The sequence below is a fragment of the Lithobates pipiens genome, unplaced genomic scaffold, assembly GCF_037356315.1.
Source record: "Lithobates pipiens isolate NorthernLeopardFrog02 unplaced genomic scaffold, aLitPip1_a1.2 Scaffold_13, whole genome shotgun sequence".
Classification (NCBI taxonomy): domain Eukaryota; kingdom Metazoa; phylum Chordata; class Amphibia; order Anura; family Ranidae; genus Lithobates; species Lithobates pipiens.
Genome location: NW_027507718.1, coordinates 300180171 through 300207230, shown reverse-complemented (window position 1 = coordinate 300207230; position 27060 = coordinate 300180171). Strand labels below are relative to the sequence as shown.

At 42.8% G+C, this 27060-nt stretch overlaps 1 protein-coding gene across 1 annotated transcript; it reads right to left on the bottom strand.

The window, feature by feature from the left end:
* Positions 1–24377, bottom strand: EXOSC9 (exosome component 9). Its single transcript, XM_077476836.1, has 12 exons — positions 24204–24377; positions 19598–19692; positions 17997–18116; positions 15163–15265; positions 12028–12165; positions 10983–11065; positions 7216–7348; positions 5248–5336; positions 5022–5168; positions 3618–3793; positions 2198–2270; positions 1–1504 (listed from the first exon to the last, which is right to left on the bottom strand). Exons 1-11 carry the CDS (start codon positions 24267–24269, stop codon positions 2203–2205), a joined length of 1218 nt encoding a protein of 405 aa, XP_077332962.1. The 5' UTR covers positions 24270–24377; the 3' UTR covers positions 1–1504; positions 2198–2202.
* Positions 24378–27060: the final 2683 nt, after the last annotated feature.

Here is a 27060-nt window from a genome sequence, read left to right as displayed (position 1 = left end):
GTTCTTTGAAGTTCTTTAATTCCTAGAGCCTTTATTTTTTTTACATTCCTTTTATTTAAAAAAAAAGCCACAATGTAAAGATATTTACAGAAAAATTACAAGATAGGCAATAGCAACAGCAATTCTTGTCGTAATAACACTTCAGCGCTCACTCAGTCCTACATCCGATGCTGCCCTCCTCAAGCTGGGAAAATCCAGACACTCCTGTGAAAATACACAGGATGGCGCAAATGTCTAATGCACATATTATATATAATTATTATTATTATAATTTTTTTTTTTTTTTAAAGCAGAGGCCCTAGAGAATAAAATTGGTGGGTTTTGCAATTTTTTTTCTGTCACAGATTATTTGGGCAGAAGTTTCTCAAACCCCTTTTTGTAAGATCTAAAAGAAGGTTACATCGAGTAAAGATACCAAAACATGTGACACTTTAAATTGCACACGCCCCTTCCAATGGCAACAAATAGAATGTATGCCATTATCCATAAGCGACGCTTTAAAAGCCTTTACGTGTTACAACTTTAGACTTAGAGGAGGCCTGGTGCTAGATTTACTGCCCATGATCTGATATTCGCAGTGATATCACATGTGTGGGAGTGTGTGCATGTGTGACCGACGCGCACATTTACCTTTGCGAAAGGGTACGTTTGCGTGACATTTTATTAGAATTTATTTTTTAATCTTTTATTGCTGTCAAAAAGGAATGTAAACATCCTTGTGACAGCAATAGGCATGTGAAAGGTACTCTTTATGGAGAAATCTCAGGTCTATAAGACCCCAAATCCCTCCTCTGCCCTTAAAAGCATTCAAAAACAACAAGATCAGTGTTTTTTTTTATTTAAAAATGGCACTGTTGACGGGATGGGACAGGCGTCCCCTCACGCACCTTGTAAAAGCAATCCAAGCTGCTAGGATTGCTTTTACACGAGAACCGACCGCCGGCTCTAAAAAAAGCTGCAGGCATCATCCCAGTATAACCATCTAAAGTCCAGTGACATACAGGTTTGTTGTTGGTTAAATACAAGACCCAAAAAGATACTCCCAAAATGTGAGTTTCAAGACTCAACTCACTCTAAAATTGTGAAACTGTATCAGGTTGGGTCAGTTTTAAGGAAGGGGGAACGTCCCTCAAAATGCGTCAGTTTCCAACTACAGCAACAATGGCATTGCCTGAAGCTGGAGCCAAGAATCAAAAGGCTTGTACCTTCTCATGTTTGGGCTCTTGCATTGAATACAATTTGGTGGTGGTAATGCACCGAGTGTCTGCGCCCTCCTGTGTCTTTTCACAAAAGTAAAATAAAAGGATAACTCCTCTAGGAAACAGACATCCAAACTGTTTTTCCATGTGTTGCACAGTTCTCAGCAATATATTATGGCCAGTATTTGGCTACATGGGCAAGATTGTTGCCTTGTGGACGTCAGGGAGTATTTTTCTTCTTACGTTTGGACATCTTGCTTGTAGACTCACTGCCCCCTCCGGAGGCTGCAGCAGCTAAGCTGTTCCTAGAAGAAAAAGCAGCCCAGTATGGCTCAATGTAGTTCATGTTTTTTTTAAACAGGCTTATCTGTGACAAGTGACTACATTTGAACTCTCTCAAAAAAAAGGGCAATGCTGCTTATCAAAATAAAGAAGGTACAAAATGGAATTAAAGGATGGCAGTCAATGAATGGAATTGTTGAAACTGCCATCATTTTTTTTCCCCACTGGTCCTAAATAAGCTTGCAGCCAGTGAACTTTAACCTCTGCCCTGTGCACACTCCAGGGTCAAGGATGGGTAATTTAAGCAACCATGATAACCCCAAGTCCATACTCCTGCTCTAATAGCTACAGTATTTATAAAACGGCAGAGAGGATGGCCTGAACACACAGGTCAGCACTGCATTTTTATGAGCTCATAAGATTTAGGACCTTTGGAGAGAAGAGAATGACAACTACAAGCTTTATGCCACAAGGAATGTAACGCGGCAATCACAGCAGGTAGGCCAAGATGTCACTCGATTTCAAAACGTCACGTTTACATATAGGATTGCAGCGTACACAGAGGTAAAATACCAGCAACCACATTAATACTTGATGGGATAGGTGTAGGCAAAATAAAAAAATAAAAAAAAGTTGGGTCATCTATAGTTAGCATACAGGATTTATATAGCACCAACAGTTTGCACAGCGCTTTATAACACGAATGACAATGATACCTTTTTCATTGTGCCCCAGGTTGTAGTATAATCACTTCCTCCTCTTCACTATCGTCAGATACCATGACAACATCTGCAATACAGCATAAAATCAATACACAGTGAACATTTAGCAACAATAAGGTTAACCCTTTCATGACTAAGCCCATTTCTGACATTTGGTGTTAAAATCTCTATTTTTTGCTAGAAAATTTTAGAATCCCCAAACATTTTTTTTTGCAGAGAACCTAGAGAATAAAATGGCGATTGTTGCAATATTATGTCACGCGGTATTGTGCAGTGGTGTTTTAAACGCAACTTTTGGGGAAAAGGGACACTTTCATGAATACAGGCTATCACCACCCTGACGGACAAAGTGGACCATATACAGGCCAACATGGAATTTATTAGGAAAGACTTTTATACCTTCCGTGGCCAAATGACTGAGGTGGAGCAGAGGGTCTCTCAGACCGAAGATACGGTACGTGACCATGGGGCTGACCTGCATACGCTGTGCTTTCTAGGGTTCAGGAAAGCTATATCCTCCCCCGGGGCATATCAGACCATGCTCCTCTTGCTTTAAAGCTGTGCGTGTCCACGGCACGGGGGACAGCTTGTGGAGGCTGTCCAGGTTTTGGCTAGCAGACTCTAGGATCTCTGAGCCATATAGATCCGAGGTGCTACAATACTGGCGGGACCCTAGATTAAGGCTTACCTGTAGGTCCAAGAAATATCTCCTAAACCTATACGGTTTAGGAGATATTTGCCCGAAGACAGGCACCGCTGTCTACGGCGCATGCGCCGTAGACAGCAGCGCGCAGACGCACTGAGCACGGCATTTCTAACAATGGAGCTGCCGCGCGTGTCGGCTCCCGCGCGCATGCGCGGGAGCGACGTCATCGCGGCTCCGCTGAATGACAGCCACGGGCTACAGCGGTGACATCGCTGGCTCGTGTCAGGTAAGCGACACTAAGCGATGCATAGTAGTCCATTATGCTTTGCCTTTGCAGGGAATGAAAGAGGAAGTAAACCCATCAGGGTTTACTTCCTCTTTAAGAAGCTGCGGGCAGGAGTTTAGGCGAAACTGCAGCCTTGCCTAAAAACTCCTGCCCGCAGCCGGTCAGGACTGGCGCGGTGTCGGCGCCAGTCCAAAAAATAAATATTATAAAAAAATCAATTTGCTGAAATTTTTAAGCGATTTGACCTCTCAACTCAATTCAAGATTTAAATCGATTTTTTTCCCCAGCCCTAACAAACATACTAGCCATTTCACTTATTTTACACATATACAGTAGCTCATGCAACAAAACAGTGAATATTGAACAGGAATGCATAGCATCCGGTCTTCACCTTCAGATTATATATAACATCAGAACAGCTCCTATACACTTCTCCACTTGCAAATCACACTAGGATCTTGACCAATAATTCAATAACTCACCTTTTGAATTTTTCTTTGTAGCCCCTGCAGTGACAGTGTTACTCTCTATTAACAGGACTGCTTCATCGTCGTCATCCTCCTCTTCTTCTTCTGATTCCTCCAACTCTCCCCATGCATTTCCAGCGCCCTCTCCAATCTGAGCAGTGCCAGCAGCCCAAACAACCGGTTTTCCATTGCTGGGTGAAAAAAAGCTAAGAAGAATAACTCGCTCTCTGAAATAAATGCTATGGTTATCCATTTCAAGTAGAGTTGGGTTGAGGGAGTTTGATCCCAAGGCAAGTCTTTGCTACTTTCCTGGATCCCAGCGAGAATATCTCTCAACCCTGGCATTGTTGTGACAGGCAGAGGTCAACTCCCTTTTCAAATTTGAGAAATCTGGAGCCCTCAAGCCACGTTGCTTACATTACACAGTACTGTGGGAATGTTCAGCTTATTCTGCACCCCAACCCAGGGCTTTTTTTCCCTCAAACAATAGGTACTGGAACTCAACGGCGACCCCCCAAAACCCCTCCCCACACACAGCCTCCAAATCACATCAAATAGTGGGTGTGGTCATATTTCACAAACAGTAGAAGGGTCTTAAAGGGGCATTAAATATCAGGATTGCAATACAGAGTGCAGAGTTCATGGGGGTTACACACAGAGTGCAGAGCTGTCACTTCTGTGTTTACAAGTGATTGCAAGAGGTGGTGGAACCGAGTTCCACCAAGTTCCTCCTGAAAAAAAAAAAAAAAAAGCCCTGCCCCTCCCTTCAAAACAATACCCTAACCCACCCCAGGACGAAAGAAAAATAAAAATCTCAAAGCCCCAAATCTTTATTTAAATTCAGTCAAGTGTGAAACCTAGGTCTTCTGGACTGCAGACTGGAAGGGCCATTTTTTGCATGTCCACATCATCACCTAGCTGAGGTGGACACACAGTGAGCTGTCCAATGGCATGGTCCTCTCAGGCTCTCAGAGACTCTTGCATATCACTAAGAGGGGTGGTACAAGACTGGGCAGCGGAGAAGGTCAGGTCTCCAGAACTGGGTCAACAGTCTTCACCCCCATAGGGGGAATCAGAGGGTCATAAGTTGGTAGACTCACATTAAATGGGCATGCATTATACAGACCATTACAACTGTGGTGAAGGGCTTTTCAGTATTTCTGCATAATAGAGCATAAAGCATAAGTCAGTGACTGAAGGAGAATTTGGGCGTATCAATGATTTCTAAAACACATTTATTCTAGTAGCATGCAAGACCACCAAGTACATCATTAATCTTTAAATTTCTTTTTTTTGGAAGCAGCAGTTAGACCATATCACTCTTTTATAAAAATGGAGCATTTAGTGACAAGTCCCCTTTTCCCTACTTATTTTTTAAGAGTATACATGTCCAAATTAAATATTTGTTAGAAAGGATACACAGTTGATGGAGGCTCCGATTTACAAATGATTTCTTCAGCTTTGTTCTCTACATCTTTAGTATCTACAGGGATTTTTTCCACCTTTAGAGCAGTTATTTTCTGATCTGGAAGAGACTCTGCAAATCCAAATTTACCACCTTCCTTTCTGTAAAAACATAAAAACCATAAGGAATGACATGCACACCACCATTCAGGTGTTATCTCCACTGCAAGTCTTGGCTCACCTGGCCTTTCGGTCATTCTCCAGGGCTTTCTGAATCAGTTCCGTAATCTCAGCCACCTTAACGCCAGCTATTTTGCTGCACCTCAGAACCTGTTTGAGAAACAGTATGACACTAAAAGCCCTCACAGACATGAGATCACGGCATGTGACTGGTATGGCCATTTGGTAACTTGATGTGCAGATGTGCCTGCACGCCATGCCATGGTATTCACATTTATGTTATAAGATGCACACATGTAAAACCATCACATCTGGATTACAAATAGGACCTACTTTTTGTTCCCTTTTATACAGGTTGCAATGCATTATTGCCAATATTATTTTCCTAATAGTCTTGAGGTATTATTATAGTTGGGTACCCAAAATTCAAGGATATTTTTTTTCAGTATCAAAATTACATGTAGAAGCATGAGAGCCTCAACCTTGAATGCAAATGCCTCCTCTCAGCTTTTTGCTTAACAGACATGTGCTTCTTTTAGGCCCTCACTCTGTAAGGGCATATATGCCCTTCTGTGTAACTGCACTTATGGCATCTATGCCCCCTCCTCCCATGCAACCAGTTCATCTGCCCTATCCTGTAAGCCACACATACAGCAATGACGCGCCTTGTATAAGTACACATTACCCTCCATGCCCCTGCGTAAAAAGCACACATACTGTATATCATTTCTGTATATACACAAATACATGCCCTTATATCCGGTGTAAACACACACACACACGGCCCCTTCCTTCCCGTGTTCCCAAGAAAATGTATACATATGTATAAACCCCTTTCCTTTGTGAAAAAGTACACATATATGGGCAGCTTCCTCTCCATCCAAAAGCAAACATTTGGCCATCTCTCCTTATGTCCCTGATGTACAATGAGACACAAAATGGGCCCCTGCCTCCCCATGTAAAAGCACGCATTTATAGGCCACTTCTATAGGAACATGCTCTTGTGTGAAAGCACACATATGAGCCCCTTCTTTCCAATCTTTCCAATGTGCCCTTGTATAATCACACATATATGGGTCCTTTCCATGCCACTATGTAAAAAAAGCGCACACACACATGGGCCCTTCTCCCCGTGTCCCTGTTTAAGAGCACATATACGAGCCTCTTCCTCATGCAATAGTACATATATGAGCCTCTTCTTCATGCACCGCATGTACAAGCCCCTTCCTCCCTAACAAAAAAAAAAAAAAAAAAAAAAAAAAAAAAAAGGAGGGGGGGCTGGGAAGCACATATAGGCAACTTCCTCCCCATAACCCAATGTCAAAGCACGTATATTGATTATGCCTCCTTATGCCCGCAGATAAAAAAGGAAGGGAAGAGCTAACATGTGTTTTAAGTCTTCTATCTTGCATAGATTTAAAATAGATACAATATTTAGCCAAGCCTGACCACGACATTTACCAAGCACTATTTATTTTCCCCCATAGCTCCAGGAAACCACAAGGATTAGGATGATTTACATTACATAGCCCAACGAGAACATGGTGTTCAGCAGTTTTATACCAGAATTAGCATCTGCTGACCGCTGGTGCAATGCTTTACAGGCTCCTGCAACAAAAAATAAAATGCACATTTTTTTTACCTGCAAAAAATGTGCATTGTTTTTTGTGAAAAAGGTGAACTTGTCTTCACGCAGATTTTCTGCTCAAGTAGGCAGTGGTAACCAGACTAAGCATTGAATTTGATCTTACATAGACTCATGTTAAGTATATAATGTGAAGTATGTACGGTATATCTGCCTCTCCCTCGATCTCTGTAACAAACTCACTATGCACTTCCCCTCCCCCCCCCCCCCCCCATGTATCCCACTTATATGTTTTATGTTATGTATACGCCCATGTTGGGCATTGTTTTAAATAAATAAAATTTATATTTGGAAAAAAAAGAAAAAAAAAAAAAAAGGTGAACTTGTACTTCAAATCAACCAGCCTACCGAAGGATGCAAGATCATTGAACATATAGGTATCACCTGTTCTTTTAGCAGCATGATTCCCCCACTTGATTGGATAGTACAAATCTCTCTGTGCTTGTTCATTGCGATCACTAGAAGGCCATCCATGACCCGTTCCTCACGTTCACTGGGATCCACCAATAAATATGTACTATTTGCAAAATTAAATGAAAATTAACTCAAAAATCGTTACATATTTAGCCAACATAACTACAAATATTTGCAATATATAGAAAAAAAACTTCATTGCTATTCTTAGCAATAGCTCAGGAAACTTCTGACCCAGTTTTATATGTGCAAAAAAAAAAAAAAAAAAATGTTTATGTATGTATGTATGTATGTATGTATGCATGCATGTATGCATGTATGCATGTACACACATACATACATATACACACACACACACAATTTGGTTTGTTTTTTTCTAGGTACTGCATTTACCAAAACATTCAGGCTATCGTTATATAATGGATATGGGCTGAAAAAGCACATTCGGGTTTAAATTTGAGGGTGTGTACATCCAAAAATCAGAGGAAGAATTTAGGAATTACAGCTCTTAATCGTCATTCCCCCTTTTTCAAAGGGGCCAAAAGTAATTGGACAATTGAATCAAAAGCTGTATCATGGTCAAGCATCAGAAAGGAGGAAATCCAGTCCATGGGTTCCAGACTTCAGGTAATTATTGCCAGTAAAAGATTCTCAACAAAATATTAAAAACATGAACATTTATAATTTATATTCATTTATCCAATTACATTTGAGCCCCTGAAAATGGGGGGCGGGTTGCAGTTCCTAAAATTTGTAATTGATATTTATGTTCAACCCCTGGAATTGAAGCTGAAAGTCTGCACTTAAAATTTATTCGGGTCTTTTGTTTAAAATTTTTATTCTGGTGGCATACAGAGACGAAGGTAGGAAAATTGAGCCTGTGACACACACACACACACACACATTCCTAACTTTATACATACACATTATATATTCTGCACAAAAATGTTGTGTGGCCATACTTACATACTCTATCATAACCAAGAGCCTAAGGCCGCGTACACACGCGGGGACTGTTCGCTCAACTTTGTCCGCTGAACAGTGTTTCAGCGGACAGTCCGCTCGTGTGTGGGCTTTCAGCGGACAGTTTGACGAACAAAGTTTTTCGGAAATCCCGAAAAACTGTCCGCTGAAACTTGGTTTGAGCGGACAGTCCGCCCGTGTGTGGGCCAGTCCGCTGTACTTTCGAAATGAGCGGACTGTTCCCGCCCGGAGAAAAGTCTGCTCATTTCGAGCGCGTGTCAAGGTGGGCGGGGGCCGCGACGGAGACGTCGCGGGCTCCGCCGCCTGGAATGGACTTAAAGGGGAACACCAACGCCGAAAAAAAAATCGGCGTGGGGGTCCCCCCACAGCCCACAACAGACCCTTGTCCGAGCACGCTACCCGGCCGGCCAGGAAAGGGGGGCGAGCGAGCGCCCCCCCCTCCTGAGCCGTACCAGGCCGCGTGCCCTCAACATGGGGGGTGCCTTGGGGAAGGGGGGGCCGCGCGGCCCCCCCACCCCAAAGCACCTTGTCCCCATGTTGATGAGGACAAGGGCCTCTTCCCGACAACCCCGGCCGTTGGTAGTCGGGGTCTGCGGGCGGGGGGCTTATCGGAATCCAGGAGCCCCCTTTAATAAGGGGGCCCCCGGATACCGGCCCCCCACCCTATGTGAATGAGTATGGGGTACAATGTACCCCTACCCATTCACCTGTAAAATAAAAGTACCCAAAAAAAAACAACACACGAGATAAAATATTTTATTGCACAGCTCCGGGGGTCTTCCGTCTTCGGGGGTCTTCTCGCCGGACTCCTCCGCTATCTTCTTGTAGCTCTTTTGCTAGCGGAGGAGTCCGGCTTTCTTCCTCCCCGCCGCCGGCCTCTTCTCCCGACTTCGGGGGTCTTGTCCCTCTCTTCGGTTCTTCTGCCGGGCCACCGCGCCTTCTTATAGCTCTTTTACAGGCGGTGGCCCGGTCTTCTGTCGCCGCTGTCGTCGCCGCCGCTGCCTCCTGGATTCCGATAAGCCCCCTGCCCGCAGACCCCGACAACCAACGGCCAGGGTTGTCGGGAAGAGGCCCTTGTCCTCATCAACATGGGGACAAGGTGCTTTGGGGTGGGGGGGCAAGGCACCCTTGTTGAGGGCACGCGGCCTGGTACGGCTCAGGAGGGGGGGGGGGGGGCGCTCGCTCGCCCCCCTTTCCTGGCTGGCCGGGTAGCGTGCTCGTACAAGGGTCTGTTGTGTACTTTGGGGGGACCCCCACGCCGATTTTTTTCGCGGGCCCCGCCCACCTTGACACGCGCTCGAAATGAGCGGACTGTTGCCTCGTGTGTGGGCGAGTCCGTTCATTTCAAAAGTTGCGCGGACTTAGTACGACGAACTTAGTTTGCCGTATTTGTCCGCTCAAAAAGTGCCGTGTGTGGGCGTGTTCGTTCATTCAAAAGTTTGAGCGGACTGTTTGATGAACTTAGTTTCGGCAGACAGTCCCCGCGTGTGTACGCGGCCTGAAGAGTGTTTAAAAAGCAGCAGTAAAGGCTTATCTCAGTTATAACTAAACCAAGCACATTTATAAAACAAATTTAAGTGGTTGTATACCCCACCTTGGTCATTATTACCTACAGGTAAGCCTTTAATAAAGGCTTACCTGTAGGTAAAAATGAATATCTCCTAAACCTGCACCATTTAGGAGATATTCACCCTGCATGCAGCTGCAGACATCAGAGGCGCATGCACTCTGAAGGTCCGGCAGATCGTGCTGGAACTTCAGAGCTCCTTGCCGGAACAGAGAAGTCCCACACACAAGCACCGGAGCCCGCAAACCCTGAGGAGAAACGCAGAGAGAACATGTCAGCTCCCTCAGTGGTGACCGAAGCACTGCGGGGCTTTGTTCTAAGGTACTATATAATGTGCTAGTATGCGATATGCATACTAGCATATTATGATTTGTCTTGCAGGTTTTTTTTTCCAGTGGTTTACTACTGCTTTAAAAGAAAAATCCACATCATGGCCTACATTTTATGAATAGGGCATAAAACCGTGGTGTGGTATGGAGTAGCCTTGTGGCGTATAACAGAGAGTGGATAGGGGTATCTTCTCTCCTGTAAGTGGTTTATTAAACTTTAGGGGTCCATTTATAAACACCAAGGCATAGGTTAAAGCGGGATTCCACCGTAAAGTGGAACCTCCGCTGATCGGATCCCTCCCCCCCCTCCGGTGTCACAATTGACACCTTTCAGGGGGGAGGGGGGGGTGGAGATCCCTGTCCAAGACAGGTATTTTCACCCACTTCCGGGCATAGACTCCCGTGGGAGTCTACGCCATTTCCTGCCCTGCTATCTGCTGGGACACACACGGGTCCCAGTGACAGCGCGGAGATTTCCTATTGCGCGGCGCGGCTCGCGCATGCGCAGTAGGGAACCGGCAAGTGAAGCCGATTCGCTTCACTTCCTGATTCACTCACCTAGAATGGTGACTGCAGCAGCCGAGAGATCGATCGGCCTCGGCATCGCTGGAACCCGGGACAGGTGAGTGTCCATTTATTAAAAGTCAGCAGCTGTAGTATTTATAGCTGCTGGCTTTTAATATTTTTTTTTTTGGTGGAATCCCTCTTTAAAGAGCCAAGTCAAAATATGACTATTGGAACATAAATTGCAGAGAACCACAAAAGCACACACACTTTTTAAATCAGAAACAAAGTTTTAAGTGGGCCCAATATAAAAGAACATACAAGGATGTATTTTCTAGTCTTCTATTTCCTACCCTTGCTGGAAAAAGGCAAAGCTGACACAAATGGGCATGTGATGAATGCTCAGTGGAACAGGTTCCCGTTCTTCTAGGGGATACTAATCAAAATAAGGGAAACAAAAAAAACAAAATACAAAACATGATTTTAATTACACATAGAAAACAGCTTAAATAGAACCCAACCATGACTAAGCTCATCCAAAAAGTTATTTCTTATTTCTAAAACAAACCTGCACTTTACCCATGAAGGCCAAAGCAAAATGATTTAAATAACACTGAGCCCAAGAGTAGTGCATACTTGCCTTCCTTCTACAAACCCAGAAAGGGCAAGGAAGGAAGTCCCTCTGTAAGCTCTGTGTAACTCTAGTCATTGGATCACACAGGGTTAGGAAAGGTCCCCCCCACCCCTGTTAACAGCACTGCTGCCTTACCAAGCACATAGGAGGAAGGGAATCGTTTGCATGATTCCTCATACAAACAGCTACTTGTTACTTTTTTTCTCATGGTGGGGGATTGAAAAGAAAAGAAAATACATGAGCTGCAGAAGAGGGAGGCATTTCCTTTCCTTTTGAGATACATTTTTTAATAAATAAAAGCTTATTGTAAGCACCCTTGTGGTAAATAGTTTGTCTCATTCCTGTAAACTGATACATCTGGAACAGAGCTTGTTCTGTTGAAAAATAACACTTACTGGCCACATCACCAATGAAACAGAAGAAAGGATGCCTAAAAAAGAAAACTAATGCAGACATCACGTCTAAGAATTGGTAAGCTGCAATATATTAAACGTTTGCTTTTGAGTTTGATACCACTTTAATATATAAAAAAAAAATAATAGGTGAATAATTGAAAAGCAACAATAAGTGAGACACTCCTACTGGCTGGGCAGCTCCAGAAACTCAAGTGCTGATACTTCATACTGAGATTTTATAAGAAATCACTAAACAATATGCAGCAATCTGTGTCTGACTTAACTTGCGGATATGCAAGTTGAGTTATGTTTACATATACGATATAACACACACACTGTAAAATTGTATAGTATAAAAGTGAAACCCACCACAGTGACCTCTTCTCCTTGGACAGATACGTCTGGCCTTCGGAAGTGACAAAGTGCTGCAATAGCTGCTATGCTTGCTGCATCAATTATGTTACCTTCATGATTTAGTAGGTTTAAATCAACACGAACCTGCCACACCTGCAGTAGAAAGAGTACAAAACAAGAAACTTTTAAAACAAACAGGTTTTCTGCTTTACAAAAAAAATATTATATATATATATATATATATATATATATATATATATATATATATATATATATATATATATATATATATATATATATATATATATATATATATATATATTATAATATAAAAAACACCCGCACCAAAAAGGCACCTTCTGAGAGGGGCTTTTGAGCAGAGAAAAAAAAAAAAAAAAAAACACATGCATAAGCATGTATATGTATTCAATGGCCAAGATAAATATATATTCTGGCCAGTAGAATGCATTAAGGCTCAAGCACCAATTGCACATAAAACATGCATACATTACAGACATTTTTTTCTGACAAATTCTGGCAGAATAAAATGCTACCTATTTTCATAGGCTTTTATAAAAGCACCTAACAACCTGTCATCTTCCTTATGCATTTGGATAATATATTTGGCCAGGAGTTGCAAATGTCTCTTTTCTACCGGTAAGAAAAAAAGAAACGATCCTTAATTTGTTGGGAATGTTTCAAGCACAATTAACCACTTGCCGACCGCCCACAGTACATTTACTATGGACAGCCGGCACCAGTCTGGATTACGTACATATTAGTCATCCAGCCTGTTTCGGGTAAGAGGCATGCATCACGCTGCTCCGACGGCTTCTGTGTCCCCTGGAAACAGACTGCGGATCCCAGCACCTGGCTGCCGAAGGCAAAGCTGTGGGCGAATCACAGCATCAGTCAATAGGAAACAGCTGTTATGAATGCATTTCATTAATAACGGCTGTATTTCTGATTGAGTGATGATGTGATTGGCCCACAGCTCACATCGGACTTGAGCCAATCACAGCACCCTGTACCATGCAATTAGCTGCATCCAATCAAAGATCACTAATAAATCACAGCTGTTATGAGTGTAACTCATTCATGACAGCTGAAAACATTACGGTTACAATCATCATAAAAAAAAAATAATCTTCTTTTGTTAAACATACTGTCGCACCAGTCAGTATCCCTGATCACCACCACATCAGTCATACGATAAAGCTGTACTGCACTGTGACAGTATGAAAAAAAAAAAAAAAAAAACCCCACCACCAACTTACCATGCCTCTTACTAAATACCTTGGCATTTTCTACTTTCCAAAAAAGGGTCATCTGGGGTATTTGTACCATTTTAATGGCCTCAAGAAATTAGATAGGCCATCAGTACTGAGAAAAATAAAATATATAATATATTTATTTTAGGGATGCACCGATACTAGCCATTTTCACGAGTATTGGTACTCGTGAAAATGCTCAGATACCAGAAGTGATGTCGCTTGCGTGCGGACCGCCTCCTCCTCCCCTCCGGACAGTGCCTTCCCCGCCACCTCCTCCCATTGGAATCTCTAGGGGCAGGCCCGTCCAACATAACAGCCCACAAGCGTTGTTTCCTTGCTGCAAAATGCCTGCAGTCCCTGACTGTCTCCTGTACCATGTCCGCAGTCACGTCTGCCTGTCGTCTTCTCCTTCCTTCTACCAGCTGTCACCTCTGCCCCCATGTCTCCCAATAACCCTCCTATCCCCATCCTCCCCCCCCCCCCCAGCGATCACAGCTTTTTGCATCTAAACTCTCCCACCCCACAATCCCCATTTCAACCCACCCTGAACTACCTTGCCCTCACTTATCCCTCCCCTCCCACCACCCGGCTCCCAAAACAACAACTCCCCACCACCTCCCAAACCCCCCCCTCTTCGTACGCAATAGGTATCGGTAATGGATATCGGCACTCTGTGTCAAAAGAGTGGCATTGGTGCATCGGTATATATCCATAGTTTGTAGATACTATAACTTCCACACAAACCAATCAATACTCACTTATTGGGATTTTTATAAAAAAATTCTAACTAACAAAGTCAGGTAGAATACAGTTTGGCCTAAATGTTTGAGTAAATTAGATTTTACTGGATATGTTTAATAACAAAGTAGAAAATGTTTTCAAAATGTTCAGTCTTGGTTCATTTTATTTTATTTTTTAAATAAATAAAAGTATTAAATCATGAGTGGTAATCAAATACCCCTGAAAGAAAGCTCTATTAGTGTGAAAAAAATAAAAATTATTATATAAAAATTTAAATTTGGGTACATTGTAGCATGACGATGCAATTGTCAGTTACAGGAGCTCGGTGCCAAATAGCAAAAAATGACTTGCTCATGAAAGGGGGAAAACCTTCCAGAGGTCAAGTGGTTAAAGATAATTATGCTCATCTACAATGGATTGCATCGCTATTGAAAAATCAAAATTACAAAAAACGTGGAGCTTGTTGCCAGAAATGTTAGATATATCTGGCATTATCCGATTTCCATAAAAAAAAAAAAAAAAAAAAAAAAAAAAAAAAGTATAATATAAGTATAAGTATAAAGCCTCACAGCTAGTATTTAAGACAGAAGTATTGTTTTTTTTTTTTAGATTAATACTTACCTATGTGGATGGAGCATCAGACCGATGCTGCAGCTGTCCCCCACCATCTCTGCACTGAGAACTGAGCTACCAAACATTGCCGATGGCTCGGTTTTCACAGATCCGAGAGAAGAGCTGCTGACTGTCAGTCAGCGTCTCTCCTCTCTGCTTCTCCACGCTCATTGGTGCGCTGAGCTGTGGAGGGGTGGGGGAGCAGCCGTCCTTAGCGGCTCGCTGAGACTGCCATCAAGGCAGCTGGCGGATCCACACTTGGAAGTCGGGAGGACGTGCTGCCTCGACTGATGGCAGTAATGTCAGCGGAGAGCTGACTTCAGACTGCTCTCTGCTGAAAACAGGTCACAGGAGTGCAAAACGAATTTCGCTCCTGTGACCCAGAGGAGAAGCCCAGCCTAAAGAGCTCAGGCTGGACTTCTTCTTTAAGCTTTTTTTCTGGCATTGGTTTGCGCGCGCGCGCACACACACACACACACACCTATAGAACAAATACATACAGTACTTGTAACAATCCACTCACCTTCTCTCCTGCCTGAACACAAAGTGACTCAGTGTCAATACACTTGGAATTCCTGAGACACCGTTCCAGTAGTCTGTTAAGTCTCACCACAAGTTCTGATGGTCTAAAATATCAAAAGTTAGTTTAAGCCGACCATATATTGCCAAAGGCCCCTTTCACCTAAACATGCGCTTTGCCCGAGCAAGGTAAAGAAATAGTAATTTAAATTACTAGCTTACCCAGTAGGACATAGTCATCTTTGCTTCCCTCTCTCCCACACCCACACACACACACAAATGATCTTCTATCGAAAGACAATAGGTAACTAAAAGTTACCCAAATACTCAAAACAACAAAATACAACTTTGGAAGTTATGTAATGAATTGGAACTTTTCTTCATTTCCAAGCATGCATGGTGGTCTTGGTCACACATTTTTTTCCCCTAGAAATACTATACTAAATTACACGAAAATAGTTTACGCTGGTATCGCACAAGAAACATTTTCATGCTTGTTCCTTCAGATAATGTCACATGAACTGTCAAGGATCGCTCCAAAAGTGTCATTTTTCATTTGGATTTCATCATCGTGTGTACTAGGCATTTTCATGAGATTACAATATTGTAAATTAAATAAATGATTGCATCATAGTTCTCAGCAGACCTATAATGCCCCCAGGAGTCATCTGCTAGATTAACACATTGAATTTACTGTCTACTGTTATCTACCGAATCAGTCATAAGCCAGTATTATGCTATTGAGTACAATCCAGAGATCACCTGACAAAAAACAAGAAATGTGCAATCAGATACATATGGCCAACTTTAAAATAATTCTGATTCATGCACCTACATTACATTGTACCTAGCACAGCTTATAAATGTGATCCTCCTCTTCTCGGGTTCCTTTTCTGTGATCCTGGCCCTCCCATCCTGTTGAGTGCCCCCACAGCAAGCAGCTTGCTATGGGGGCACCCAAGCCGAGTCATAGCTCCCTGTATCCATTTTAGACACAGGGCACCGACCTGCCCCCTCTTTCTCCTGATTGGCTAGCTGAGTGACAGCAGCGGGAGCCAATGGCACTGCTGCTGTGTCTCAGGACAGAGAAGGACCTCAGGTAAAAAAAAAGTTTTAGGGGGGCTGATGCACACTGAAAGCTTTTTTATCTAAATCTACGTTCAGAAAGAAGGGGACAGACAGCTGAAATTACACTAGTCAGAGGTCAGTAGAGAGCTCCAAGAGCTGATTGGAGGAAAGACACCCTCTCCCCCTTCCCCTCCATCCTAGATTTTTTTTTTATGACTGCAGTGCAGAACCATAATATTTCTACTATGAAACTGATAGCTATTCAACATTTTTATCTAAACACATATTGGAAAAGAAGAGTCTCCCTTTATACAAAATGACTAGACAGGGATGTACAAATATACAGTTCACCTTATATTTGGTTTCCGAGAATCATTCTCCATCTGGTAAATGGCAACTTTAGATCTGAAAATTCAGCATAGTGACAAGCTCTGCCCTGTTCCAGTCTAAGCAAACAACTTTTTTTTTAAGCTATCGCTTTGCCTAAAACCATGTATGAATGAGTTTTCAAATCACAAATATAACAGATTTGTATTACTTTATATAGTTTATTTGGATCACGCTGGCCCAAAGAAACAATTTCCTTTACAAAGAGATGCTGCTGCTGTCAGTGCTGTATAAACTGTATGTAGCCTCACCTATATACAGTATACAGCGTTGTGTTTAATTGCAGCGATATGAGATCTTCCTGTCCCTAAAACAAAATCAAGTTGGGCTGAGCACTGCTCAGTCATTTAAGGGAAGTCTTATTTTTTAAATTGAATACGAAACGTCCCCTGAATGGCTGAAGAGAAGGCCATGACATCATTAACCCACCTCAGCAATCAGAAGAAGCTTTGTATTAATTCATAAAAATACAGGACTTCCTGTGAATGGCTGAGCAGAATGGGACAGGAAATCCCTGTAACGCTGCTGAAACATAGCGCTGTATATGCTACATACAGGTCCTACAGCACTGACAGCAGCCACATACCTTAGTAAAGGAAAATAGTTTGGGCAAGCTTGTCCCAAACCAACCATTTAATGTAACACAAAACCTGGAATTAGGCTTTAAATGATGTCCTTTTACCATGGTTTAAAGTGGTTGTAAAGATAGAAGTTTTATTTTTTTATTTTTATTTTTTATTTTTTTTACCTTAATGCATTCTCTGCATCAAGGAAAAAAACAAAAAAAAACACACACCTGTGTTCTGCTCTTGCCGAGTCTCCCTCCTTATACTTACCAGTCTGATCTCGATTTAACGCTGTGCATGAGAGCAGTGGCTCTCTCACTTCATAGGCTCAGAGCTATTGGCTGCATCTATCAATCACAGCCAGTGAGGAGAGAGTGGTGGCTGGGGCCGAGCCATGATCTGTGTGTCAATAGAGTGCAGCTCGGGAGCAAGCCTGCATGAGTGCTTCCACAGGAAGCAGCTTGCTATGGTGGGCTCTCAGCAGGGGGAAGGAGCCAGGAGCCCCTACGAGGGACCCAAGAAGAGAAGTCTGTGCAAAACCATTTCACACAGCAGGCAAGTATGACTTTTTTTTTTTTTTTTTTTTTTTAATATAACAAACTGTACTTTTAAAATCACTTTAATAAAGATCAATAATGTGTATGGTTTTTCAAAAAGTGTTTTTTTTTTTTTTTAAAAGATTGTTCAGATTAAAAACGGAGTAGGCTAGAAATAATGGAAATACCATGTGGAAATGAATAAACAGTAAGATTTTACATTTTGACCACAGATAAACTAAACTTGTTCTCAATATACTGGATGAATGCACTGTTTTTACCTTCCTGGTTCAAATGCTGGAGATGCCATAGCTGTAAGTTCAAGGTTGAAAAAAAGAATTCCTTCAGTGGGGCGGTTCATCTTGGGAGCCACAAGCTCACAGGATACCTGTCCAAGAACTCTGAAGAAAATGTTATTTCATTGTATGGAAATATGCAGAATGACATTTATTGTCTTTCATAATACAATTAAAGAATAACTAAACCCAGCCTAGTTTTGTGGATGTGGTGACTGCAGTCATTTTCTTTTTCAAATTTAAAAAAATTTCAGCCCCGGGGGTGGGGCAAAACATGCTGGAAGCATGGCATGGATGAATCGAGTCAAGGTACCTGCTAACCACATTGGCCAGGCTATCTCTTCCTATTTCAGCAGCATGCTTTGTGTGTGGACAAACCTTTCTCCAGTCTGCACCCTCACTAGTCAGCAGCATCTAACTCATTAGACCTTGCCAGTCTGAATGGGGGGGCCTAAGCATTTATCATGGGTCAATATATATGCGGTTTCAATTGTGTTTGTAGCACAATTCACTATGAACATGGGGTCCTGGAGTAATTCCAACCTGGGCCATACGTTTTTCCCTGCATTTGGTTTTCACCAGGACCTTCAATTTCCACACACAATCAATAACAGTAGGTGAGCTTACTTCAACTTAAATTGGCCCCAAGGTGCATAAAAAGTGTTGGCGGGGACCCCAAAAGGGGAGGATCAGTTCTATGTGCAAAATCATTGCGCAGAGCAGGTAAGTAAATCAAATGTTTACAATTGCTTAAACTTCGAGAACCTCTCATGGCTGGTCTTATGCAAATACTTTTGTTACTAAATTATAACGCAAGAATATTTATAAATCTTATATTTAATTTAAGATTTGTTTTTTTTAGTTACTTTTGCTCTGCTGAATCTTGGCTCTATAGTTAGAAAATGTAACCTGGGCAAAGCAGCGAGTTTTATTTTATTTCATCCCTCCTCTGCAGCACATACAGTATGCATATTTTCTTTACTCTCCCACCAAGAGAAATAAAGTAACCAGAACCCGTGTGTATGAGGAAACATGCAACCAATGCCCACTGCCGCAAGATGTGGGAGGTCCGGAAGTTAACATTGTTCCCTCAGTGTGTGCTCTGTGTTGGGGATGGACTCACTAGGTCTAGGACAACACAGAGATCGCTGTTCCTGATCTCAGTGTTGTCCCCTGTCGGAATGGGGATCTGCCTTGTTTATGTAGGCAGATCCCTGTTCTGCCTCTATGTAGGGCAATCGGCGCTCTCCCCTGGTGTGCGGCGGGTGGATACCCACAGCATCTCATGCACAAAACGATATACAGGTACGGCGTTTCGCACAACCAGGCCGCCCTGCCGCAATATATATGTGGTCCAATAAATAAATAAATAAATAATGAATTACAATGAGAAACGCATCTACTTTTTTAGTACCAGTTTATTGTACCCTGTGTAATATGTTTAAGGGCTAACTTTTGCAGTTCCCTAATGGTTTTGTGTAAAACATGCGCATCTAGGAATTACATGAAGCATATTGTTTGCCAAACATATATAAAGTAATAATGCTAAAATATTCTGCATAATATGCAATAAAGGAAAGACAAACCTGGTTTTCCCAAGCTCGACGATACAGCAGCCATACTCTGTTCCAAAAGTTATTTTAATATTTCTGTAATCATAGGTTTGTCTGCCGTCAAGACGCTGGTCATATGAACAAAGCAAAGTGTTAGAAAGAAAAATGTAAAGCACTTTAAGTTTATACAATATCCAAATGAGACATCTGTGGATTATATTGACTTGTTTATTCAAAGCTGCTCACACGTTACAGAAATTGTACAGATTTACAAACAACCATTTTGCACAATGGCCTGTCTAAAAAAAAGCTGCTCATTACACCACACACACGGGAATCTAGGCAAATGATATACATCCCAGGAGTCGTTTTCTTTAGTGATGCACTGAAATTTCAGCCGCCAAAAATTGTGCCGATAATGGTTGCTGAAAATGCCAGTGATTTTACTGTGCTTATGGTGTGTTTTTCATAAGTCATGTAACTCAAAAAAATGCATCAAAAACATAACACTGTGTATTTTTGATGTGTTTTAACTGACCAAATATGCATTAAAAAAAAAAAAAAAAAAAAAATGCAGCAAGCAGGATTTTTAACACCACTTCAAAAAGGTGCCGATAATGGGCAACAATAAATGAATGTTCATTTAAACTCATGATACGAATTAAAAAGCCGCATAACACATTGATAAAAATATATACTTGGGCCTCATGCACACAGAAATGACGAGTGAAAATCAATGCACAGAGGCCTTGAGATTTACAGAAGTACATGGTATAGAACCATTAACTTCTGTGGTCAGCTGTATGACACACACACACACACACACACACACACACACACACACACACACAATCCCCTGGGTTTGGAAGAATAATAATAAAAAAACAAAAAAAAGTGAATTTTAAGCCAGGCATATTTTATGCATGAGGCCCAGAGACATAAATATAGGTATATGGATGTACAGCATAAATTACAACTATCAACACAGAGCCCAATGACACAAGTCCTTACTTTGCACTGACTTGTATTGTAAAGTGGATCAGAAACTTACACTTTTGGGAACATGTCCATAAGCATGTACCTGTAAGCGAAAGTGCAACCGTTTCCAGACGTATACCCGTGTAAGTCATTCTGTCAATACAGTCCAATGGATAGAATTGCACACAACCTGGGGCACTAGGGCGCTGCACAAATACAGGCGTATTTTATGTTGTACTGTCCGCCCATACCTCTGTTGCATGAGCCCTCAAATGCAAACATGATTTCTAACAAAAACACCTCCACACTTCTGATCACTGAAACCAATACTAAAAACATCTGAATCACTTGCTTCTACTAGGCCATTTTAGGCCACCTTTAGGGATAATGTACAAAGACATTCGTTCATGTCAGGACTCATCCGCTTTATAATACAAGTCAATGCGAGTGTAAAATCAAGGCAAGGGCCTGTGTCATCAGACTTGGGCATGTGTCAATGGCATCAGTTTGACACATTGCCGAGATCATTCAGAAATCAATGACAGCTGCATTCAGGGTGGATTTGATTTAAGTCAATTTAAATCACCAGTAAAAGGGCTTGATTTAAATCATGTTTAACGAGCAACTGTCATCTCTGTACTGTAGCAGCTCCTGCTATGACCCGCTGTTGACTCACTGACAGTACCTTCCATGGGAGGGCTAGTGATGCGGCAGTGACACAAGGTGAAAAACATGGCAGCAGCAGTTGAGCGAATGCCCCTTAAAGTGGTTGTAAACCCTTACAACACACTTTGACCTACAGGTAAGCCTAGATTAAGGCTTACCTGTAGGTCCAAGAAATATCTCCTAAACCTATACGGTTTAGGAGATGTTTGCCCGAAGACAGACACCGCTGTCTACGGCGCACAGGCATTTTCAATGACGGAGCTGCCGCGCGTGCCGGCTCCCGTGCGCATGCTCGGGAGTGACGTCATTGCGGCCTCGCCGAATGACAGCGGCGGAGCTGCGAGACCCCACCGAGAAGATGGATGTGCCAGACTACAGGGCACAGCGGTGACTTGGCTGGCTCCTGTGTCAGGTAAGTGACACATAATGGACTATGCGATGCATAGTAGTCCATTATGCTTTGCCTTTGCAGGGAATGAAAGAGGAAGTAAACTCATCAGGGTTTACTTCCTCTTTAACAGGCGCTGCCACGATGGAAATGGCAGATGCTCTTTAAATGTAAGGACTTATTCTTACTAGTAGTTAGAATCTTTAATATTTCACAACAAAATGAAGTTTTCCTATTTAGAATAATAATCCAGGTTAGTAAAACAGCGATATCAGAACATGGAACAGGACAACAAGCTTGCAGGGAATGCCTCCACTAACTATAATTGGCTTTCGGCTTTGACAGACTCCCTGCGGAATAGCTGAGGTGTGTACAGACACAAGCCTGAGCGTCTCCCTATTGATAACTAACCATTTCTACACACATTACACAGGCATGGTCCAATGTTATCACCATCAGGGACCCACCCGAAGAAATGGCATGCAGACATGGCTGGTATGCATGTAAACAGTAAGTGGTCAAGCAAAGGCTGCAGATCAGCAGCACTGAGATGCCACAAAGGAAGGAGGGGGGAGAAAAAAAAAAAAAAAAAAAAAAAAAAAAAAAAGGTGGGGGGGGGGGTTATTTTTAAAAGAATGCCTTTTCATAAAAAACTTTGTGAAGTAACAAAGTAAGTGTTGTTCAGTTTACCGCATCAAGACGGGTGGATCCTGCAGGCACAGCAACATAAGTGTACGTTGCTCTGTGCTTCCAGGAACCCTAAGACTGCCGATGTGATTGGACAGAGTAGGATTTTGTCAGCAAGTCCCAGCCAATGATTCATGGCTTAGACCTACTGTGTCCAATCACAGCCCAAAGCCCTGTGTTGACAAAACACAGAGCTCTGTGCAGAGGGAACTATCCCTTTGTTAGTAAAAAGCAGCACATGATACACACATTAATGCTTGCTGGGCAAACACTTGACCACTTGATTATCCCAAGATGGTAACCCCCTATCCCAGCTAGTGTAATTATAATAATCACAGTGTATATTATTAGCACTGATCGCTGTATAGGTGGTAATGGTGATGTCAGTTCCCCACTGCACTGTCACCACCATTACTATACCTCCCAAGTTTTGATCTTGAGAATGAGGAACATTTCAGGGAGACAGTGACCTGCATATTAACAAAAAGTGGGTGTGGTCAAACATGATAGTGGGAGTGGCTTAAGGGTCAAGGGTAAACAAAACCTGGGCTTCCTTGTACCTATAAAATATAGTTGATTGCTGTGCCACAAGCTGGAGTCTCCAGCGGGAACCAACTCTTAGGGAGAGAGATTTGGGGAATAGGAGTGGGGGGGAGAATCACTGTTCTAAAAAAGGAGGGATCACTGCGGCACAAGGAAGTGGCACTTTAGCAAACGGAAAGCAGGAAGCGTTCTCAAGCGGTGACATTGCTTCAAAATTCCCACCCACACAACCCCTTCAGAGTAACACGATTGGCACAGAGGGACACGGGGAGGAGGTGAAGATCTAAGCTGCCCTCCTCTTCCTGTCTGTAGAGCCATGCACTGTAGAGTCCAGTGCCGGTGTTCTCATGAGAAAGGTCCCCCCATCAGACAATGTCCGCACTGTACTGGGCATGTGGAGTACGGAGGACAAAGAAGACGCCGAAAGTCTCCGAACATGAACAGCTGTTCATGAGCTGTACACGGCGCTTGCGCGATGAATAGTTCTGTCACACGCTCCCGATGCTCGTGGAGTGTATTTCTCAAATGGGCAGATCTTTGCAGGGCTTGTTTACACAACTGAAGATTGGGTTTAGCAATGCTGATGGGCGGCTAAAGTATTGAAATTGCTAATCAGCTCTGGCCATCATTGTAAAACTCCTTCAGTTGTGTAATCAGCTCTGCCCATTGTGTAGGCACGTCGCCCCTAGCGGAGTTGCACGAGGTGCGGGAGCGTGTGACAGAATGTTCTATTAATTGCGCAGGCGCTGTGTTCGGAGACAGCTCTTCACGTTCAGAGACTTTCGGTGTCACAGTCTCCTTTCTCCTCCGTACTGTGCAAGTGCTGCGCCGTACAGAACGGAAACTATCCGATGCGGGACATTTCTCAACAGGACACAGGCACTAGGCTCTGCTGCGGGATTCAGCCTGGATTGGCAGAACACTGGGATTTACTTGGGATATATGCTTTATTATTATTATTATTATATATAAAAAAAAATAAAAGACCGTATTAAAAAATAAAAATTTGTAGTCGCTATGACTTTCCCACAAACTAATCAATGTACACTTATTGGAATTATTTTAATAAAGACATTCGATTTTTTACAGGATATGTTTTATAAGTAGAAAGTAAAACATATTAGGGGTTATTCCAAACTTTGATGTCTTTTTTTGTTTATTTATAACAAAAAGACCAGCGCTGATCAAATATCACTAAAAGAAAGCTCTGTGTGTAAACAAAATATGACTGTCATTTGGGTACAGCGTTGCATGACCGCACAATGCTAAATAGCAAAATATGGCCTGGTCACAAAGGGGGTAAAACCTTCCAGGGCTGAGGTGGTTAAGGGTTATATATGTAAAAGCATTCTCAGGAGTGCTCATGACTGCTCGTACCTTATGCTCGCTGATTGCCTGGAGCAGGAACGCTCTCTCGCAGTTGGATAGCGGTGTGTCCCTCATACTGACTCCTCATACAACTTCACTGTATCTATCACTACAGAACAGTGCACATGCGAGAACCATACTTCATGGGCGCATTCCGTTACGTCATCACAGAGCGCGAACTGAACGCATGCTCCTCCCGCATCGACGCCTCAGCTGTCACGCGGGAATATTAGTGCGCATGCGCTTCCATAAACGACTTGACAGATGGGCATGACTCTGTTATGTTTGCATGTTACGTCCTCCGTGGAAAGCTTTATGGAAGCCATTTTCTCGGAGCTCAAAAAAAATTGCTGCTAGAGCTCTAGTGAGGTAGCTGCAGACTTTCTTCGATTTTCTGTGATACTGGCAATGATTCGTTCCTTTATTCTAAATGTAGTCCAGCTTCAAAGAGAGAATACACGATTTAAGGTTCAGAGTTTGAAGTGCAGTAACCTAGGTCAAATGATTGCTAATAATCCTTGTATAACTCCCAAATTTCTGAGTAGACAGAGGGACAACTTTCAGCACAATATACTATTAAAGGGGAACTTCACCCTAAAGTAGACGTTCTGCATTATGTCTTCCTGCCAACTCCTCTTCTTGTTTTGGAACTTTTTTTTTTCTTTTGATAGGTGGCTGAGCGTGTACTTAGATTTGATAGCCACATATGGCCCACCAAGACTTGCCTTGGTCAACATCGCAGAGACTATCTCCTGGGTTCCTGTTAAAGACTTGCTTGGCTGACATTCCTTCTGGCTCCAGATCATGCTTGCTTTTCCACTAAGTTTATCTCTGACTTCCTGACTTTCTAGATTGTCTGACTATCCGTTCCAGTTACCGAACTTTGGCTATGTTTTGACTACGTTTGTTCTATTTACTTTTATTATTAAACAAGTGCGACTTAACTGTACTTCTGTCTCGGTCTGATTCATGGTTTCTGACATATACACAGGGCTCCCCTGAACTCTGCACTCTGTACACAGCGCTCCCCTGAACTCTGCACTCTGTACACAGCGCTCCCCTGAACTCTGCACTCTGTACACAGTGTTCCCCTGAACTCTGCACACAGTGCTCCCCTGACCTCTGCACTCTGTAGACAGTGTTCCCCTGAACACTGCACTCTGTACACAGCCTTCCCCTGAACGCTGCACTCTGTACACAGCCTTCCCTCGAAATGCTGCACTGTGTACACAGCCTTCCCCTGAACGCTGCACTCTGTACACAGCCTTCCCCTGAACGCTGCACTCTGTACACAGCCTTCCCTCGAAATGCTGCACTGTGTACACAGCCTTCCCCTGAACGCTGCACTCTGTACACAGCCTTCCCCTGAACGCTGCACTCTGTACACAGCCTTCCCCTGAACGCTGCACTCTGTACACAGTGTTCCCCTGAACTCTGCACTCTGTAAGCGTTTCCCTGAGCTCTGCACTCTGTACACAGTGTTTCCCTTAACTCTGCACTCCGTATCCAGCGTTCCCCTGAACTCTGTACACAGCGCTCCCCTGAACTCTGACCTCTGTTCTGTCAGGGCTGGGCTCAGCCCTTTCTTCCTCTGAGCTGGCCACTCAGCTGTCGGCTAATTGCCAGCTCCTAGCTCTCCACAGTGACTTACCTGTTGATGATATCCTGCTCGTCAGTCCTGCCTACTTAAGCCTTCCAGCCCAGATGATCTCTGCCTTTGCATTGGTCAACATCACAGAGACTACCTCCTGGATTCCTGTTAAAGACTTGCTTGGCTGACATTCGTTCTGGCTCCAGATCCTGCTTGCATTTCCACTATGCTGATCTCTGGCTTCCTGACTTTCTGGCTTGTTTGACTATCCGTTCCGGTTACCGAACTTTGGCTATGTTTTGACTAAGTTGGTTCTATTTACTTTTATTATTAAACAAGTGTGATTTAACTGTACTTCTGTCTCAGTCTGATTCATGGTTTCTGACATGTACACAGTGCTCCCCTGAACTCTGCACTCTGCACACAGTGCTCACCTAAACTCTGCACTCTGTAGACAGCGTTCCCCTGAACTCTGCACTTTGTACACAGCTTTTGACGTTTGTGTGATGGACTAGTGTACTGATGATATGAAAATCAGACAACAGACAATCGTCCGCCAAAAATTTACTAGCCTGCCATCCAACATTTGTTGGCCGAAAGTTGGACAACAATTGTCAGAAGGAGCGTACTAACGCTCAGATTTTAGGACAACAGTCTGTCAACAGACAATCCCCTGCCAATAATTGGATCGTGTGTACGAGGCTTTAGGGAGAAATCAATAGACCTCTAGCAATCAACCAGGATAACTACACCTGGCAAGTAAATTTGTCAGGGGTAACCCTGCCTAAACTCCAGGGCGCTACAGTAATTTTCTTAAATATTTGCAGTTCTTATCAGAGCGTACAGTGGGCAAATAGACAAAAGTGAAAAAATATCTTTGTCTTCAATTATAAATGCATAATTCATTCTTTAGTGTGCTAATCTGAGATTTTAAAAATTCTTGCTGGTATTACTTTCATATAGACATTGTATGAGAATAATTTAATAACATATGGAAACATTTTAATAGCTAGTGGAAGCTAATATGGAGGTTTATAGGTCCCAGCTATGTTTTATGCATTGATTTATTTGGTACTGAAAAATCCACCTTCATCTTTTATTTTCAAATCTACCTACCAAACAGCCCATTGTTATAGTTGTGTTTTTTCTTACTGATTTTCCCCTATTAATGAATACCTAAGATACCAATGATAGAGAGGGATATCACTTTATAGTACATCTCTCCAGCTGTTCCAGAGTTGTCTGGAATTCCTCTTGTTTTCCTCTATCATGCCT

Coding starts and splice junctions, on each gene's coding strand:
- EXOSC9 (XM_077476836.1), bottom strand. CDS start 24,269: ATGAGGGACACACCGCTATCCAACTGCGAGAGAGCGTTCCTGCTCCAG. Junction 5,169..5,247: donor GAGAATGACCGAAAGGCCAG/GTGAGCCAAGAC, acceptor ATGTTTTTACAG/AAAGGAAGGTGGTAAATTTG. Junction 3,794..5,021: donor TCGGAGCCTCCATCAACTGT/GTATCCTTTCTA, acceptor TTTTTCACCCAG/CAATGGAAAACCGGTTGTTT.